Source organism: Vulpes lagopus, chromosome 6, assembly GCF_018345385.1.
Source record: "Vulpes lagopus strain Blue_001 chromosome 6, ASM1834538v1, whole genome shotgun sequence".
Taxonomy (NCBI): Eukaryota; Metazoa; Chordata; class Mammalia; order Carnivora; family Canidae; genus Vulpes; species Vulpes lagopus.
Genome location: NC_054829.1, coordinates 37,523,832 through 37,542,098, shown reverse-complemented (window position 1 = coordinate 37,542,098; position 18,267 = coordinate 37,523,832). Strand labels below are relative to the sequence as shown.

The 18,267-nt window shown below is 38.3% G+C and overlaps 2 protein-coding genes across 9 annotated transcripts in view; one reads left to right on the top strand and one right to left on the bottom strand.

The window, feature by feature from the left end:
* Positions 1 to 428: 428 nt before the first annotated feature.
* Positions 429 to 9,639, bottom strand: TRMT5 (tRNA methyltransferase 5). The gene is given in 6 exon segments (XM_041758790.1): positions 429 to 635; positions 637 to 674; positions 1,157 to 1,811; positions 4,486 to 4,610; positions 6,957 to 7,612; positions 9,544 to 9,639. Coding segments are annotated over 6 exon segments (1,530 nt in total). The 5' UTR covers positions 9,549 to 9,639; the 3' UTR covers positions 429 to 584.
* A 30-nt stretch (positions 9,640 to 9,669) lies between these two features.
* The window catches only part of SLC38A6 (solute carrier family 38 member 6), a 68,960-nt gene continuing 60,362 nt past the window's right edge, over positions 9,670 to 18,267 (top strand). The window contains exons 1-3 of one of the 8 annotated variants that reach the window (XM_041758794.1): positions 9,670 to 9,893; positions 11,042 to 11,172; positions 13,811 to 13,884. In XM_041758794.1, the coding sequence (XP_041614728.1) occupies positions 9,789 to 9,893; positions 11,042 to 11,172; positions 13,811 to 13,884 (310 nt within the window). In that variant the 5' untranslated portion in view covers positions 9,670 to 9,788. Of the gene's footprint in view, positions 9,977 to 9,997; positions 10,217 to 11,041; positions 11,173 to 13,810; positions 13,885 to 18,267 lie in introns of those variants that run through there. The other 7 variants (XM_041758791.1, XM_041758792.1, XM_041758798.1 and 4 more) reach the window with 7 other exon arrangements.

Sequence of the window (18,267 nt, the reverse complement as noted above, 5' to 3'; positions counted from 1 at the left end):
ATCGAAACAATCTTTTTTTAATGACATATACAGTAATAGTTTAGGGGTATTTTTTTTAAATGTATTTATTTACGATAGTCACAGAGAGAGAGAGAGGGAGGCAGAGACACAGGCAGAGGGAGAAGCAGGCTCCATGCACCGGGAGCCCGATGTGGGATTCGATCCCGGGTCTCCAGGATTGCGCCCTGGGCCAAAGGCAGGCGCTAAACCGCTGCACCACCCAGGGATCCCTAGGGGTATTTCTATAAAATTTGGGCATACTCTTCAACTGAGGAGAACTGCAAAATGATTATTAGTGCTTTCTTAGCATGCAATTATCCCACCTTCAAAAACTATTTTCCTAGGAGACAGTCAATATTTAAATATATTTACCTAATAAATAATCAGATATGATTATAACTTAGATAAAATATACTTAGGAGAACTTATTTCATTTAAATTTTAATTTGATAATCAACTTACAAGGCAGCAAGGGTAAAATAGAAGTGTTCAATACTAAAGTAACTGCTAAAGTTTTATGACATCATACAAATTATATTTCATTACATAAAGGTCTAATGGGGAGATGGAGAAAACGTTTCCAATTAAGTGACTGAAGCAATTTGAGTTTTTTCTTCTGAAAAGACTTTATTTATCTGTCTTCTGGCGTTTAAGAGGTGGATCGTCATGATTCTCTGTAACAAATCCAGAAAACCTATATTAGGTAAGATACTTAACACTGGAAAATACTTTTAAAAAACAAATAATACAGGCATTTTAAAGATTTTTAATATTCATACATGAAATAGTAACATTCCTGTGGATTTATTATTTAATGAAAGAGCCTTCTACTATATTGAACAGTGTGTATGCCATGCTAAAAATCTACAAAATTGGGAGAAACCAGTCACTATTGAGTGGCAAGGAATCCTGAATTGAAATATAAAACTAGAATTAGCTTAACCTATTTACAAATTTAATAAATAAAAATATATATGTAGCCCAAGAAAGCTACATGAAAGCTAATATAGATTATGAGTGGCAAGGAATCCTGAATTGAAATATCTACCTAGAATTAGTTTAACATATTTCCAAATTTTAATAAAATATATATGTAGCCCAGAAAGCTACATGAAAGCTAATATAGGTTACATTTAATTTCCCAGAAATTGCTCACCTAGATTTAGGGTCTGGTTCTTATAGAGTATAGTAGCAGGAATCCGGAAGGTGATACATAACATTTCCTTGTTAGGGGCTACATTTCTTACTGGGTGAACTGAACTGCATGCCTCTAAGGAAATGCCTAATACAGCCCCGGCTCGCTGTTGAACATCCTCAGCAGGATTAGGATCTTTGGAAAAGCTGTAACAGTGCACAATGGGAAGGAGCTCAGTGTTGCATGGTGGCCCATCTAAAAGTGATTTGAAAACATTGAGAAACTCGATAGCCTTTGCTGGCAAGTTCATGACAATGTGCACAGAGTGTTTTCTTTCTTTTGACAGTGGTCCCAGCTGTTCCATTAACTCTTTTCTGACTGGTCCTTGAAGGAAGTCTTTCCCATCCAAGTTAAAGACTTTCACCTTTTGGTCCACTTTATTTAATTTACAATTGTGCAATAGCCATTTATGAGATTCAGGATTAAGGTCATTAGCAAATACAGTGCAGTTTTTCTTTGCTACTGGAATGGCAAAAGGCCCAACCCCAGCAAAAACATCAAATAGTACATCCCCAGGTTTGAGAAGTTCTGTGATACGACTGTGTTCTGTAGAGAGACGAGGATTCCAATAGACTTTTGAAAAATCAAATTCATAGGTGTAGCTGTTTTCTCGAACCTGAAAAAGTTATTATACTTTAATTAACCTGCTTAGTCTTAAATTTTAGGCATGAATACTGGATGGGTACATCCACACACACACATTTACATTTAAGAGCAAATAACAGAGCATTTTAATTAGAATTGTTTATGCTATCCTCAGCCAGTTAACAACCCACATTAGATTTTGACATGAGAGTCATCTCTTTATTTTTTTTTATTTTTTATTTTTTTTAAATTTTAGTCTTTTAATTTTTTTTTTTTTTTTTTTAATTTATGATAGTCACAGAGAGAGAGAGAGAGAGAGGCAGAGACACAGGCAGAGGGAGAAGCAGGCTCCATGCACCGGGAGCCCGATGTGGGATTCGATCCCGGGTCTCCAGGATCGCGCCCTGGGCCAAAGGCAGGCGCCAAACCGCTGCGCCACCCAGGGATCCCGAGAGTCATCTCTTTAAAGCCAAATGGTTCTCCATTTCATTCTAATGGGTCATAAAGTCGTTCCCAAATCACATGAGGAATTTTTCAGATAGGCCAACTACCTGGCTTAATCATACTCTATTTTGTCACCTGTTGGAGAGAGAAATAAACCTATAATTTGAAACATCACACTGCACACACTCACCCAGTCAGCATTACTTTCAGCCCAATTCACTTTCAGGAATCCTTTTTACTCACAATATACACAGTACTTAGACGTTGCCTGAGCTCCTAAAGTCTAACTTAAATTTGTGATTCTGTTTGGAGTAAAGAAATTATACTGAGTTTTTACATGTATTTCATGGTATAAATGTAAAGGCTAAAGTATATCCTAAGAACAAACTGTAGTTGACTTAAGTCAGAAGCCATTTTAAAAATCACAAAAGTTTCTCAGAACTTTGATACCTCTGAGAATGATGCCACCTGCTACGCTACAGGGCAGTACCAAATGAAGAATATGCAGTAGTCAATCAGGGTATGCTGAGGTAAGAACTGAGACCAGCAAAGGATTCACATTCAAATCTTATTGCCATACCAAACCTCATACATTATACACAAGCAGTAGGCCATGGAGGTTATACAGGGAAAGACCACTGCATGGACTCTGGAGTCAGGAGCCTGGCTCCAAACACCCTGCTCAGTCATTCCTTGTTACTTCATCTGCATAAAAAGAATATTAAAAACAACAACCATTATTTTGTGGGCTTCTTAGGGTTTGTTATATTAAAACATTAGCTCAGGCCTAATAAGTGTTTAGTAAATGGTATCTTAATATTCTATCACTATTAAATTATGGAGAAATAATATTATACCTAATATTCATCTAAGTCCATGTAGCCCAGAATCTTAAAAAATGATTATTTTGCATAAACTCCGAGTTTTATGAAGTCCCATTTAAAAGAAGTCAGAGAAAGACAAATGCCATATGATTTCACTCATACATGGAATGTAAGAAACAGATGAACATAGGGGGAGGGAGGAAAAGAGAGAGGGAGACAAACCATAAGAGACTCAACTATAGGGAACAAACTAAGAGTTGCTGGAGAAGAGGGGGACAGGGGATGAGCTAAATGGCTGATGGGTATTAAGGAGGGTACCTGATATAATGAGCACTGGGTGATGAATCATTCAATTCTACTCCTGAAACCAATATTACCCTATATGTTAACTACCTAGAATAAAAACTTAAAAAGACATATCTAACATGTTAAAAGTCGACTATTTAAAAAATTTTTGTCAAGTTATGGAGTTTAACCTATTTCCTAGCTTGGGTACAAAATTTCACATAATTTTAACACATAATCATCTAAGACTTTTGGCTTTAAAAAAAGCTTATATATCCTCCAATACTTCAGAGGATTTGGAGGGGTAGAGGATGAGATTTTGGGGGTAACAGGAATCTATTCCTACATATTAAAAGTATTTTTTCTTTGAAATAGATTTTTCTTATAAAAGAAGTATGTGCTCATTAGAAAAGTATAAAGATAAGAACACAAAGGTCACTAGTAAGTACGTCAAATAAAAATATGCCCACTTAACATTCTAATACACGTGTGTATTTACATAGATATTTAGTTAAAATGGAGCTACGTTATATATATTGTTCTATATACTATGTTATATACCAGAATTTGTTCAATTCTCTGATGAACATTTAGATTGTTTCCATTCCTTTGTCTTATCATAAAAATGATGATGAACCCATTATATATATACATCATTATAGTTTTGTCCAATTATATCCTTGAGATAACTTCCTGTAAATGCAATGCTAGGTCAAAGAATGTACTTATTCAAAATGGGAATATATTATCATATACTCTTCCTGAATGAATATTTATATTGAATTTGCACTTCCTTTTTTAAAAAATATTATTTATTTATTCATGAGAGACAGAGACAGAGAGAAAGAGAGAAAGAGAGAGAGAGAGAGAGAGGCAGAGACACAGGCAGAGGGAGAAGCAGGCTCCATGCAGGGAGCCTGACGTGGGACTCCATCCTGGGTCTCTAGGATCACGCCCTGGGCTGAAGGTGGCGGTAAACCGCTGAGCCACCAGGGCTGCCTCAAATTTGCACTTCCATCAAAAGGATAAATGCTCACATTCTCACATTCTCATCAATACTAGGTTATTATAAATATTTTTAATCCTTGTCACCTACTAAAATTCTAAACATTGATATAATCTGTACATAGAAGACAATAAAATACTACATACCTTGGTCATCATATTCTCGTCTCCAGATAACACTTCCATTTGGAAATTTCGGTATGTATTATCAATATTATTGATTTTATTTACTGCTGAGGTGATTCCTGGATTTTTGTCAATCATAACTTGGCCTGAAAAATGAGAATTCATAAACTATACTGCCAATTGGTTGCAAATAAAACTGAAAATATGAAATGGAAATAAATCATTTTCTTTTGGTTTATGGACAAAAATTGCATCTAGCGTGTGTACTGCAGCATGCAATTCTAAAAATTCAACAGATTAGCAAAGTTAATGTAGCCTCAATATAAACACAAAAAACCCACATAGGTACATTGTTAAAGAAAAATTTTTGAGGAGTTTAGGTCTACTTAATGTTTTTCCATGTTTTTGTTTTTTTTTTTTAACTAAATCTCAAATGAAAAAAAAAAAAAAATAAATCTCAAATGGGCCCCATACACAACAATAAACAAAAAGGTACACCATAAGGGAAAGAACAGGAAAAAGAGATGTAAGGACCATGGCAAGAAATGGTCTCAGAAATCGCCAGTCTGTCCCCCATGGCCCCAAACCAAATGTCTGCTTTACTATGTGCTTAAAATAGACGCCTTCACATTGGAAATACATAACAGCAAAATAAGTTTTCAAATAAAAGAAACATAGATTCTTGGGGTACCTCGTTGGCTCAGTCAGTTAAGCATCTGACTTCAGCTCAGGTCATGATTTCAGAGTCCTGGGACTAAACCCTCTATATCTGGCTCCCTACTCAGTGGGGAGTCTGCTTATCTCTCTCTGTCTGCCCCTCCCTCTGTTCATGCTCTCTCTCAAATAAATAAATAAAACCTTAAAAAACAACAACAACAACAACAAAAAAACCAGATTCTTTAGTCTTATCTAAATAGAATGTTCATTTATTTAAATCGTTTTTTTTTTTTTTGTCAAATATTTGCCAGAACTGAAAAAGCTACAAAGATAATAAAATACACCAGAAATGGTATATTGATGCCCTTTAATTAAAGTCTACTTTTTTGGGTCAGCACTTAAAAAATTTGTAAGAATCTATATGCCATCTCATTGCATAAAAATAACTTGATTTGTAAGTTAGTAAAAAGTACTCAAAAATACAAACACGCTGATGTATAACCAGAATTTGTCCAGTTTCTTTCTGAGAATTCGATACCTGATTTTGAATATGATAATATCAATAAGCTTTAGCCAATCACTGTTCTCATCCTGTTCTGCTTCAGGTACCAGAATCCAATTTTTAAGGTACAGTAGTTTGAAATAATGAAAAACAAAAAAACAAAAAACCCACAATTGTGAAAGTTTATAGTAAAGACTTTAAAATTACCACTGTATGAAAATGTTTCACTTTTAATCTGAGTGCCCCTTTATAAAACAGGGATGCCAAAAGGCATGTTTGAGTTAGGACAAGCAATGATTCATAGCAAAGCTTATCCTTGACATTTGCACCCAGTCATAATTATAAAGATCTGCTTAGGTATTTATTGTATTATCACTGTGCATTATCAGCCCATTTCATCAATAAAAACAAAGGAAATGCAGCACAGCATATTTCTGAAATTCTACCCATGTAAAATACAGAGAACTACATTTTAAAGGTGAAAATAATTCCCAGAAGTTCTGACAATTACTCTACATTTAAAAAAAGAGGGATCCCTGGGTGGCACAGCAGTTTAGTGCCTGCCTTTGGCCCAGGGCGTGATCCTGAAGACCCGGGATCGAATCCCACGTCGGGCTCTCGGTGCATGGAGCCTGCTTCTCCCTCTGCCTATGTCTCTACCTCTCTCTCTCTCTCTGTGTGACTATCATAAAAAAAAAAAAAAATTTAAAAAAGATTAATCTGGCAAATACATTGATATCAAATATTTGTAAAAGGACAACTGCTATCATGATTACTCTTCTACTTCTTTCCTATCCCAAAAGATAAAGGACCCAGGCTCAAACTTGGTCTTACAGAGGTACAACGTACAAAAGCATCATTTCTAAAAGGCTAAGGGTGCTAAGAAACAAAGTGTGGTGCTGACATATAGAAGAGGTTCAATCAGTTGAATCAAAGCATGTGGAAACAGTGTCACACTTTTGAAGGTAAAACACTAAAATTTAAACCTAGAATTCAACATAGGCTTGAGGGTCTAATAAGTTCTGTGTACCAACCAAAATGATGGGATGCCAAAGAATTCTGCCAAAGCAAAAGATTCGAGTTTAATCTATATGCTTGTATATTGTGTACATAAAAGCCTAAACTGATTTTTGGAGCCTGCTTTCACTTGGGAAAGAATATTCCAAAATGGTTCTCGAAAGAGAGAGTATACAGCCCAAGATCCACCTTAAAATGATGAAATGATATAAAGTCCTGTTTCTGTAATTTGACATCTAAGAAAATAGTTTTAAAAACTAAAATCAGAACTTGCTAATTACTTTCTAGCACATTGATATTACTAACACACTCTTACCAATTAAATGCTTGAAAGGTAGTTGATGATCTCGAAGGTTAAGGTGGGCAATATGTCCAACTCTGCTAAATCCTGAAGTCACATCTTGACCTTCAGGAAGCACAGCTTTCAAGATTTCTTCTGACTTAAAGTTTTCATAAGTTAATTCCAAATTATATTTAGATATCTGTGGATTGACATTAAGCTGCTTTAAAATACTGAGTTCTGCCCTCTCAAAGGAATCACCGGTAATTATTTTATAGGGATCCAGCATAATTAGTCTGTTTGCTTCATCTTCTGGGTCTTCAATCACACGTTTTATGCCCGGGCGCTGCAGTGCTGCTCTTTTAAGGGATCGCATCAATTTATTGACTATTTCTTTTCTTACTTTAAGCACTGGGATGGTGACAGTCTTTCTAAAAGCTGTTCTATCAAGCTTTGTCATTCCTCGAACATTAGAGGGTGGTGAAAACAATGTAGAGTCTCTCTGGTCTGTTTCTATTTCAGGCATGACTGAGAATCTCTTTCTTTGATCCCACAAGAAAATACCAGGTGCTCTGCTAAGCTTCTGTATCTGTGATGTCCAAACTAGTAGAGTCAATGATTCTGATTCAGATATTCTCCAGCTTTCCACTTTGAAAAGTATTCTTGAGAATCCAAATGGCTTCCATAAGATCCTAAAAAAAAAAAAAAAAAAAAAAAAAAGGATGCCTTAAAAAAAATACCATTAAGGGGTACCTGGGTGGCTCAGTCAGTTAAGCGCCTGCCCTCCACTTAGGTCATGATCTCCAGGTCCTGGGATCCAGCCCCATATTGGGCTCCCTGCTGAATAGGGAGTCAGCTTCTCCCTCTCCCTCTGCCCCTCCTTCCCCTACCTCGGGCTCTTTCTCAAATAAATAAAATCTTTTTTAAAAAAAAATACCATAAAGCTACAAACTTACATGATCAGAATAGGTTAAGAATAAAAATCTAAATTCTAGGGGTGTGTGCGTAGCTCAGTCAGTTAAGTATGGGGCTCTTGATTTTGGCTCAGGTCATGATCTCAGAATCATGACACTGAGCCCGGCATCAGACTTCATGCTCAGCCCCAGTCTGCCGGAGATTCTCTCCCCTGCTCCCCCCATTCCCCTACTCTTTCTCTAAATAAAATCTTAAAAATCTAAATTCTACAGTTGTAAATAAACTGCTAAATGCTAATAATTAAAACTTCTAGTGGTGTGTGACAAGTATCTATTTTTTTCAGTGATAAGCTGTCTTTTATTAGCAGTAAATAACAAATTTGCATCTTCAACACACCTGCTGGGAGGACAAGGGCTTAGTGATCCATCAGCCTCCTCCCTGTGGGCAATGAACCTCTCCACCCACAATTTTCTGTACAATACATTTGGGATTGGAAGGCTGAAATTGGAGTTAAAAGATCATCTCTAAATGAAATAGTCATTTTATTTATGACTTTACCGATGGCAATATTTGCCAGGATATTTTTGAGTGCTACATGCTTTACACATACTAACAATTTTGGGAGGTGTGTGGTATCACATCCTTATTTTGTAAACGAGTAAACTAAAGGTCAGAAGCAGGTTAATTCACCCAGTCTCACTGCTGTAGGCGGCTGAGCACGGATTAAAAACCAGGTCTGGGGTCGCCTGGGTGGCTCAGCGGTTTAGCGCAGCCTTCGGCCCAGGGCCTGATCCTGGAGACCCGGAATCGAGTCCCACGTCGGGCTCCCTGCATGGAGCCTGCTTCTCCCTCTGCCGGTGGGTCTCATGAATCTGTGTCTCTCTCTGTGTCTCTCATGAATAAATAAATAAAATCTTTAAAAAAAAATAAAAAGAAAAATAAAAACCAGGTCTGACTTCAGAGCCTGTGGTCTAATATATTGCTGTGTTGTTTATCTTCAGTGCTCTACTACCACAAGCCCTGCCTATGACTTGGGGTTTCAGTATTCTGAGGACTGGGATTTGCTGTTAGATGCCCATCCCATTAACAGTATCAGTTACTTTGTCTTCTAGAAAACCACAGAACTAACTGGAAGGGAAAAGGGCCCTGCCCCAGAACCCTGTAAAGCGATTCTCAGACTTCACAGTCAGGGTTCAAATCTGGTCTAGCTAGGATCCCTGGGTGGCGCAGCGGTTTAGCGCCTGCTTTTGGCCCAGGGCGCGATCCTGGAGACCCTGGATCGAATCCCACGTCGGGCTCCCGGTGCATGGAGCCTTCTTCTCCCTCTGCTTATGTCTCTGCCTCTCTCTCTCTCTCTCTATGTGACTATCATAAATAAATAAATAAATAAAATTTTTAAAAAATCTGGTCTAGCTGTGTGATCTTGTTATTTCTTAACTGTTATTTCTTAACTGGACTCTCAGTTTCCCACAAGGTTACACACATTCCGTCCTACCCAGTGCACGGGCCCAGGCTCAGCACCCAGGCAGTGGCGCTGACGGTTCCGCGCGCAAGCAGCGCGTGGCGGGGAGCAGACCTTGGTGGGTGCGCCCTGCGGCCCGACCCTCGGCCTCTCGGTTCAGGGGCACCGCGACCGCCGCCTCGCCAACGTTACCACCCCAATTCCTGGCAGCGCTCCGCGGTGGACTCCAAGACTAGACCCCCTCACCTCATACTCCCGTACGCCTCGGAAACGGGTCGCTCGTGGAAGGGCGGGCCCTAGTGACATCATCACCGCCCGCCACCGAGTGGTGAGCGTCATCAGATCCCGCCCACTCCTGCTGTCCCCGCAGCCCGGGTGAGGTACGGGAACCCGGAAGGGCCGCGCCCACAGCCCCGCCTCCGATGCGAGTAACGGCTGGAGGCCTGGGGTAGTATCCCGCAGATGGACCTGCTCGTCGGCCGGCGAGCAGCATGCAGGCGCCATGGGGAATCGTCGACGCCGAGCGGAGCTGGTACGTCTCTGCAGAGGAGCCCGAAGAGGCGGAGGCGGAAGAGCTGAGTCCGTTGCTAAGCAACGTAAGTGGCCTCCGCTGGTTTCCAGGTGAAGACCTCGGGGCTTCCCTGAAATGCCTGGCAGATAAGAGCGGGAAAACAGGGAGGTACGGCACGGGGAGAAGGAAGAAGCTGGAGCCTCATTCTTTGGGGGATGAGGCCCCAAGGCAGCAGCCAGATGCAGATGAGGGCGTGAACGTGATAGCGGCGTACCGTGGTCTAGAAAGAAAAGCTGAAGTAAAGGCGCTGGCTGGCACAGGTGCATGAGGCGCAGCACTGATTGGAGACGGGGGACCAGACCGGATGAGCAGCCCTAGCGTTAGTGCTAGGGTAACTCAGTGCTGTTTGTGAGTGTCTTTGTGGACTTCCTGTTCTCTCCACCAGTCTTGTGAGGTTTTGCCAGAGTCACAAGATTTTCCTCTTCTAGACTTAGTCACTGGCTGGCTAGAAACATCTTCATTCAGAGATCCTTAGCGGTGAAGGAGGGGGGCGGGGTAGTCTGGTGATAAGTACATAGGCCCTTCCCTGACCCTAGAGCCTGTGCAATGGGCCATGCACTGGAGCAGTTTTTAGGACTTTGCTCCCAAATGCTGGGTTTTTTTTTTTTTTTTTTTTTTTTTGGAACAGGGTGTTTTCAAGAGTACCTTCGGTAAAGTGAATTGTTTCTATTTATCACATCATTATTGCAAAGTATTCCTGACCATCTTTGCATTTGAGCCGACTTAATTAATTAAATATTATAGAGAATACTTTTGCAGCCCTGGTAAGTGCGGAGCAGCCATCGTCTCCAGCAGCCCCAAGCTGACTCAGTTCTTCAGTAATCACATGAGCTGAGGCCATCCTCCTCCCCTCTGTACCGCCCCATTCCTATACTACCTGCTTTTTTTTTTTTTTTTTTCAGTCACAGGGTTAGTCGTGGCTTTTCCTGAAGTCGGCCTGGCCTCTGTACTGGTGGAAATGATTTTCCTAGGAAATGAGATTCCTGGCACTACTCTAGTAGGAGGTGGAAAGGAAGAAAGGAAACCAGTGCTGCTTGAGAAACTAGTGTGTCAGGCAGGGCCTGTGGTTTGCATGAGACTCTGTCCATAACTTGTCATTCATTTCTTGATGAAATTTGTTTGAACTTCACCATCCAGACATTTAACAACAGTATTAAATTTGTGTGCTTGCAGGAACTTTACAGACAGGAATCCCCAGGTGTTTCGTTTGGTTTTTCTGTGTTTAATTTGATGAATGCCATCATGGGAAGTGGCGTCCTTGGCTTAGCTTATGTTATGGCTCATACTGGCATCCTTGGATTTAGGTGAGTTTTTTTGTTTTCCGTCTTTTACTATTACTTATATATTTTTTCCCCATTTTGATAGTACACTGAAAATCAGAGATAGTCTCCAGAGCTCGTGCTATACAATGTCTAGATAAATTATTTCTAGGGTTTTAGCATTTTCCCACTACTTTTCTATCATTCCTAGTCTGTAGCTGGGAGGGATGCAATCTAATTTGTATTGTTTATCCAAAACTGGCTAATTTTTAAAAATGGAAATTTGATCCACACTTATAAATAACCTTAAGAAGTGACTGTTTGTTGTGTCAAGTTGGCTAAAGTGAATTAAAGTTTATCAGCCATACAGATTACTTATAAATAGCAATTTTATGAGTGTAAAACTTACAATCTTTTCATTTTCCTCCATCTTCTCCTGTCCTCCTACTGTTAAGTAATCTTGTTTCCCTGAGTCTAGATATGATCTATGCCTATTCCTTTTCATCTAGACTCAACTCATTCCAATTGGTCTCAGACAAAAGACATTCCTGGCTTTTCTGTGTTTCCATAGTACTTTGTATATTCATTCTATTATTATAATGTGTTGTAATGATTTGTTTGCAAGTTAGTTGCCAAACTGAAATCCTTTAGAACTAGATCTTAGCATTTAGCAAGTTTATCAGTAGAAGCAGACCTATTTTACCAGGAAATTTAAAATACATCGAGTCTCATTTAGGTTTATTTTCTGCTTTTATATTGAATTTCTTGATAAGCCAATTTTTAAGTAACCCAACTTGCCTTTTTTAAAAAAAAATATTTATTTTTAGTGAGAGAGTGAGCACACACAAGTGGGAGAGGGAGAGAGAATCTCAAGCAGACTCTACGCTGAGCCAGAAGCCTGACCTGAGGCTCGATCCCATGACCCTGAGATCACGACCCAAGCTGAAACCAAGACTGGAACACTCAACTGTGCCCAGGCGTCCCCTGCCCCGACTTTCTTTTATAATAGGTTATATGCACAAACTCATAATTTAAAAAAAAATTAGGTAGGAGCCACACTAATGTGGGGCTTGAAATCATGAGCCTGAGATGAAGCCTTACATGCTCTACTGAGTGTCAGGTGCCCCTCATAATTTTTTAAAAGTTTTTATTTTAATTCCAGTTAGGTAATATACAGTGTTATATTGGTTTCAGGTGTATGATACAGTAATTCAACAATTCCATACATCACCTAGTGCACATCAGGACAAGTACCCTTCCTAATCCCCAATCACCTGTTAAACCCATCTCCCCCACCCACCTCTGATCACCATCAATTTGTTCTCTATAGTTAAGAGTCTGTTTCTTGATTTCTCTTTTTCCCTTTGCTTGTTTTGTTTTTTAACAAACTTTCATAATTTTAAAACTTCAAAACTGTATTTGACATCTTAGGCAAGATATTTTTGTGTTCTCTTTGAAAAAATCACATTTTGTACTCCAGGGCCTTACATGCAGATGTATACCATTGAATGTGTTCCTATTGAATCATCACATTTTCCAATTAGTGATACCAAGTTGTTATTTTGTGAAGCCTCAAGTGTACTGATAAGTGTACCTCTCAGTTTTGCCACTTACTAACAAGTATTAAGTAGACCATGAAGTATTTCTTCAACTTTTGGGGCACTCAACTAGAACCAACTTTTTAGAAGCTTGTCCTGTCAGTATCCTCCTGAGAATAAGTAGGAAATTATGCATGTTGTCTCTTTTCACACTTTGGGTGAAAGGACCCTAATTATTACATTATTTGAACCTTTTCAGATTGTGTCACTAGATGTGATAACTGGTTTGGTGAAAGTGTATGGGTTTTAATGGATGCTAGGAAATGCAGTCTTTTTAAAAAAAAAAAATTAGTGTGAGTTGGGGGAGAGGGAGAGAGAGAGAAATCTTTTTTTTTTTTTTTTTGAGTTTGATTTGCCAACATATAGTATAACACCCGGTGATCATCCTGTCAAATGCCCCCCTCAGTGCCTGTCACCCAGTCACCCCATCCCCCCACCCACCTCCCCTTCCACTACCCCTTGTTCATTTCCCAGAATTAGGAGTCAGGAGAGAGAAATCTCTAGCAGACTCAGCTGAGTGGGGAGCCCGATATTAGACTCCATTCCACGACCCTGAGATCATGACCAGAGCTTGAAACCAAGAGTCAGATGCTTAACCAACTGAGCCTCCGAGGTGCCTCTAGGAAATGCAGTCTTAATTCAGTATTGTAGATGAAGATATGATAGGGCGGTGGTCATTGGAAGAGTAGGGATAGAGGGAAGGAAAAAGAAGACAATGAGACTTCACAACTAAAACTTCTGTTTAGACATAAAATGGGAAAAAACAGTTGTAAAAGGGAAACATTGCAAGGGCACTGAATGGCTGAACCAGTGGTCAGCAAACAAGAGTGCTGAAGGAGAAAATTCTTTGTTCTAAATAAAGTTTGTTTCTGATTTTTTTTTAATTTAAAAGCAGTATATTTTCATTTAAATAAAATTTGGTAAATACAGAATATGTTTTCTTACTTTCTTTAGTGACCATAATCCAATTGCTAGAAAATACTCCCTGTATACGTTTGAATGTGAAAAACATTTGTTTTTGTAATGAGATACTTCAAAAAAGAAACCTTTGTGAGGGTTTGACCATATACTCTTTTATATTTTAGTTTCTTGCTGTTGATAGTTGCTCTCCTGGCTTCTTACTCAGTTCACCTCCTGCTTAGTATGTGTATTCAGACAGGTGAGTAAAAATATTATGCTCAGTCATTTGTTGAAGCAGCCCCTTAAGACGATAACCACATACAGGATTGGATGTCTCAAATTTAATTTCCAGCAGGCATACATTATTATCAGGTTTGGTGGTTGAAACGGAGAATTTCAAAAGGCCGGGATAGATAGACCCAATCCTAGGGGAATACTTAAGGACAGAATGGGAGAAGGAAACTTATCTGCCTTTCTCTATAGCACACAGTATAGTTTTCTAGATTAGGGTAGATTAGGGGAAACACCTGAAAGGTGTTTAAAGAATCCAGACCTTACCTTATGGGGAAGTAGTAGGCAGGTGTTCATTCTGATCATATTTCTCCTAGGGTGATTATTTCCTCAGAGAATACCTTTTCAGATTTACTCCTGCCTGCTTTGCAGGAGGCAGGGTCACTAAACTTTGGATTTGTTTACAATCCAATTGTTACAAAGTTTTATATTTTTATATGTGAGTCTAGAATAAGACAGGGTTCTTTTTTTTTTTTTTTTTGGTAAATGACAGAATTATATGCGATTAAAATACTAGATATGTATATACATCTTTCCATTTGGAACTTTATTTAATTCAGTCATGTATTAAGTTCTTTTCAGCTGCAATAAATAAAAGTATATGAATTACAGAACTGCTTTAATAGAGTTTTTCTTTTGGCGTTAACAAATATTCTGTGACCCATCAATACTGGTCTTTTTATCTGGATAGTGTCTTTTATGTTTGGATTAGGTTAGTTTTGATGCCCGAATCATGAGTTTAATTCTTAAATGGGTGAAATCACTTTGCTCTATCAGGTTTTGGTAGTTTTCAGACTTTAAGAAGCAGAATAGATACATAAAATTTAAAAAATGGGATTATTTTGGCTAGAAAAGATAAAAATCGAAAGGTATTTCTTGAGAATTTTGACTCTCCAGAGCATACTTCCAAATCCTCATCTCTATTTAGTCTGTTCTATGCATCAGACATACATGCAGATCTTTTTATAAACAGATTCATAAACCACAGGGATTCTAATTCCAAGAATCTGAAGTGCAATTTAGAAATATGTTTTTAAAAGTCCTAAAGGTGATTCTTATGCAAAACTGATCTAGGATCCATAGTTCACAGCTATGACTTATACCAGTACCTTTGGCCATCCAGCCTGCAAATGTGTGCGTGTGCTTTCAAGGGGCTTGAGTGACAGTGCAGAGAGAAAAATACTAGGAAACAATGCAGTAATATTGATCTGAAAGTACAAGTTCATAACGGCATCTCAAATTCAGGAATAATAGCATTAAATAAGTGTCTATAAATTCTGCTAACACGTGACTGTAATTTTAATGACATGTTTTAAAATTCTGCTTCTCTGACAAAATTATTTTTAACTAATTGTAGTTTTTAACATCTTAGTAGGTTATTTTACTCTGGATTCTTCTGAAAGAGTAATATGTTAGTCAACTGTATGGCAAGTATGTCTTCATTAATTAAAATGTTATAACATGCTTTATTAATTTCAATAATTTGAAAGTAATATTCAATTTAGGAAGATTTCCAAGTAATACTTTTTTTCTCTTTCAGTTGATCTATATTTAACTTTAAAATTCTGACATTGTCTTGTTCTTTTTTGTAACTTTAGGGCATATATGAACTGAAAACCTCTGTTTCTTTCTCTTTTTTCTTTTTTTCCTTTACTTTTGTAGCTGACTTGGTCCATGAACTAACTTCTTCATGGTTCTTCATATACATTGATCCACCTGTCTTCTGTTGATTGAATTCCTTCAGTCACTGTAAAATTCTTTGTGGAGGTAGGCTTTAAAAAAAAATACACATACACACACACTTATGATCTAATACTCCTTTGTGACAGTCCAATATACTGAGGAAAAAAATTTAGTTACCCGTTATTCTCTAGTCATTTATGTGTGTGCATATAAGACAGTCACGTGTTAGCAGAATTTATAGACACTTATTTAATGCTATTATTCCTGAATTTGAGATGCCGTTATGAACTTGTACTTTCAGATCAATATTACTGCATTGTTTCCTAGTATTTTTCTCTCTGCACTGTCACTCAAGCCCCTTGAAAGCACACGCACACATTTGCAGGCTGGATGGCCAAAGGTACTGGTATAAGTCATAGCTGTGAACTATGGATCCTAGATCAGTTTTGCATAAGAATCACCTTTAGGACTTTTAAAAACATATTTCTAAATTGCACTTCAGATTCTTGGAATTAGAATCCCTGTGGTTTATGAATCTGTTTATAAAAAGATCTGCATGTATGTCTGATGTATAGAACGGACTAAATAGAGATGAGGATTTGGAAGTATGCTCTGGAGAGTCAAAATTCTTCGTCTTCTATCTTCTAAACATTGGAATACCCCAGGACTATTCCTCTGATTTCTTTTATATTCACTAGGGCTCATAGTGACCCTAAAATTTATGCCCTTGGCCCGGATCTCTCCCCTGATTTTCAGTCTTATATCCCACTGCCTCCATGACATCTCCACTTGGATACCAATATATGTCAGAATAACCAAACTGTCCATTTTTGCACTTCCAATCTATACCTTCCACTCTTTTCTCATCTAAGTAGGAAGATAATAGCATCTTCCTTCTAGTTGCTTAGGCCAAAGATCTTGGAGTTTTGGTGAACTCATTTTTTCTCCTCACACTCCAAATGCAAGCTCTGCAGAGACCCAATGAAAACTTAAAAATACTGTATTTAATAGTTTCAGAGAACTAAAAGAAGACATTGGATTTTTGAAACAAAGACAAGAAATTACTAAATTATTAAAATTATTACAGAGAACACAAGAATTCTAGAAATTAAAATTTTGAGTTAACTTAGTAGTTGGGTTGAAAGAGTTAAGGACATGTTTTAGGCCAGGGGTGTAAGGGGAAGACAAGAAGCTTGGAATGAGAGAGAAAAGATACAAAAATAGAGGACCAGTCCAGGAGGTTCAGCATGCAAATAACTGGAATTCCATAAAGAGAGAAAAGAAAAATGTAATGGCAGAAAATTACCAACAGAATAATACCAGGAAAGTTTGTGTAACTGAAGGAAATTAGTTTCCAGATTGAAAGGATTCTTCTTAGTATCCAATATAATAATTGTAACATAGTTCATAACAACACACATCATTGTGAAAAATCAGAAGAATATCCTAAATCAGAGAATATCCTAAAAGCTTTCAGAGAGGAGAAACAAAACTCTCAACCAATGAACCAAGAACTTTAAGAGCAAATGACTTCCCTTGGAATGCTTCAAATAAGAAGACTATATATAAAACACAATACCTACAAAATTTAGGGGAGAGGATGGGTCCCTGGGTGGCTCAGCGGTTTAGTGCCTGCCTTCGACCCAGGCATGATCCTGGGGTCCTGGGATCGAGTCCCGCATCAGGCTCCCTGCATGGAGCCTACTTCTTCCTGTGCCTGTGTCCCTGCCTCTCTCTCTCTCTCTCTCTCTCTCTCTCTCTCTCTGTCTCTCATGAATAAGTGAATAAAATCTTAAAAAAAAAAATTTAGGGAGGAATGATATCAGTATAGAGTCCTATACTCAGCAAAACTACCATGTAAGTATGATGATAGAATATTTTGACACATGCAAAAACTCAAAAAATTATTTCCTATGCACAATTACTTAATGAGCAATGGAGGGTGCCATTTACCAAAGTTATGTACTATCAAAGAAATAGGGAATTTAGCACAGGAGAGAGGTGAAGGGAATTCCCAGGACAACTGAGCAGATGATCTAAGAGCCATCTCCAGATTAGAGTAGAATTTGTTTTTGTTTTGTTTTGTTTTGTTTTTTTTTGTTTTTTGTTTTTGTTGTTGTTGTTGTTTTTTTTTTAAGTAGGCTCCATGGTGGGGCTTGAACTCACAACCCTGTAATCAAGACCTCAGCTGAGATCAAGAGTTGGGTGCTTAACTGACTGAGCCACCCAGGCACATGTGAAGTAGTTTCCCCCCAGCCCCAACAATGGCACAGTCAGCTTTCCAGGCCATGTTTGCCTTCAAGATTGTGGAAACCCTTTTTTTTTTCCCTGAAAGGAATGCCTCTCTTTTTTGTCTGACTCTAATTTGCACTTACAGTACCTGAGTAAGTCAGCAGTGAGGCCTGGTTGTCACAAAAGAATCGAATACTGGAAGATTGAAACAAAGTATTAACACAGGAAATAAAGAAATGGATTAGGGAATATAGAGGTTAAGGGAGTTAGAATTGAAAGGAGCTGATATCTGAATGTGGAGAGTAATAGAGAAGGACATGTCTAAGGATATCCCCCAGATTTCTGTTATGAGCCACTGGACAAATGATGGTGTCATTAAATGGAGATAAGAACATAGCCTGGGGCATTGATTTGGGCACCTGGGTGGCTCAGTTGG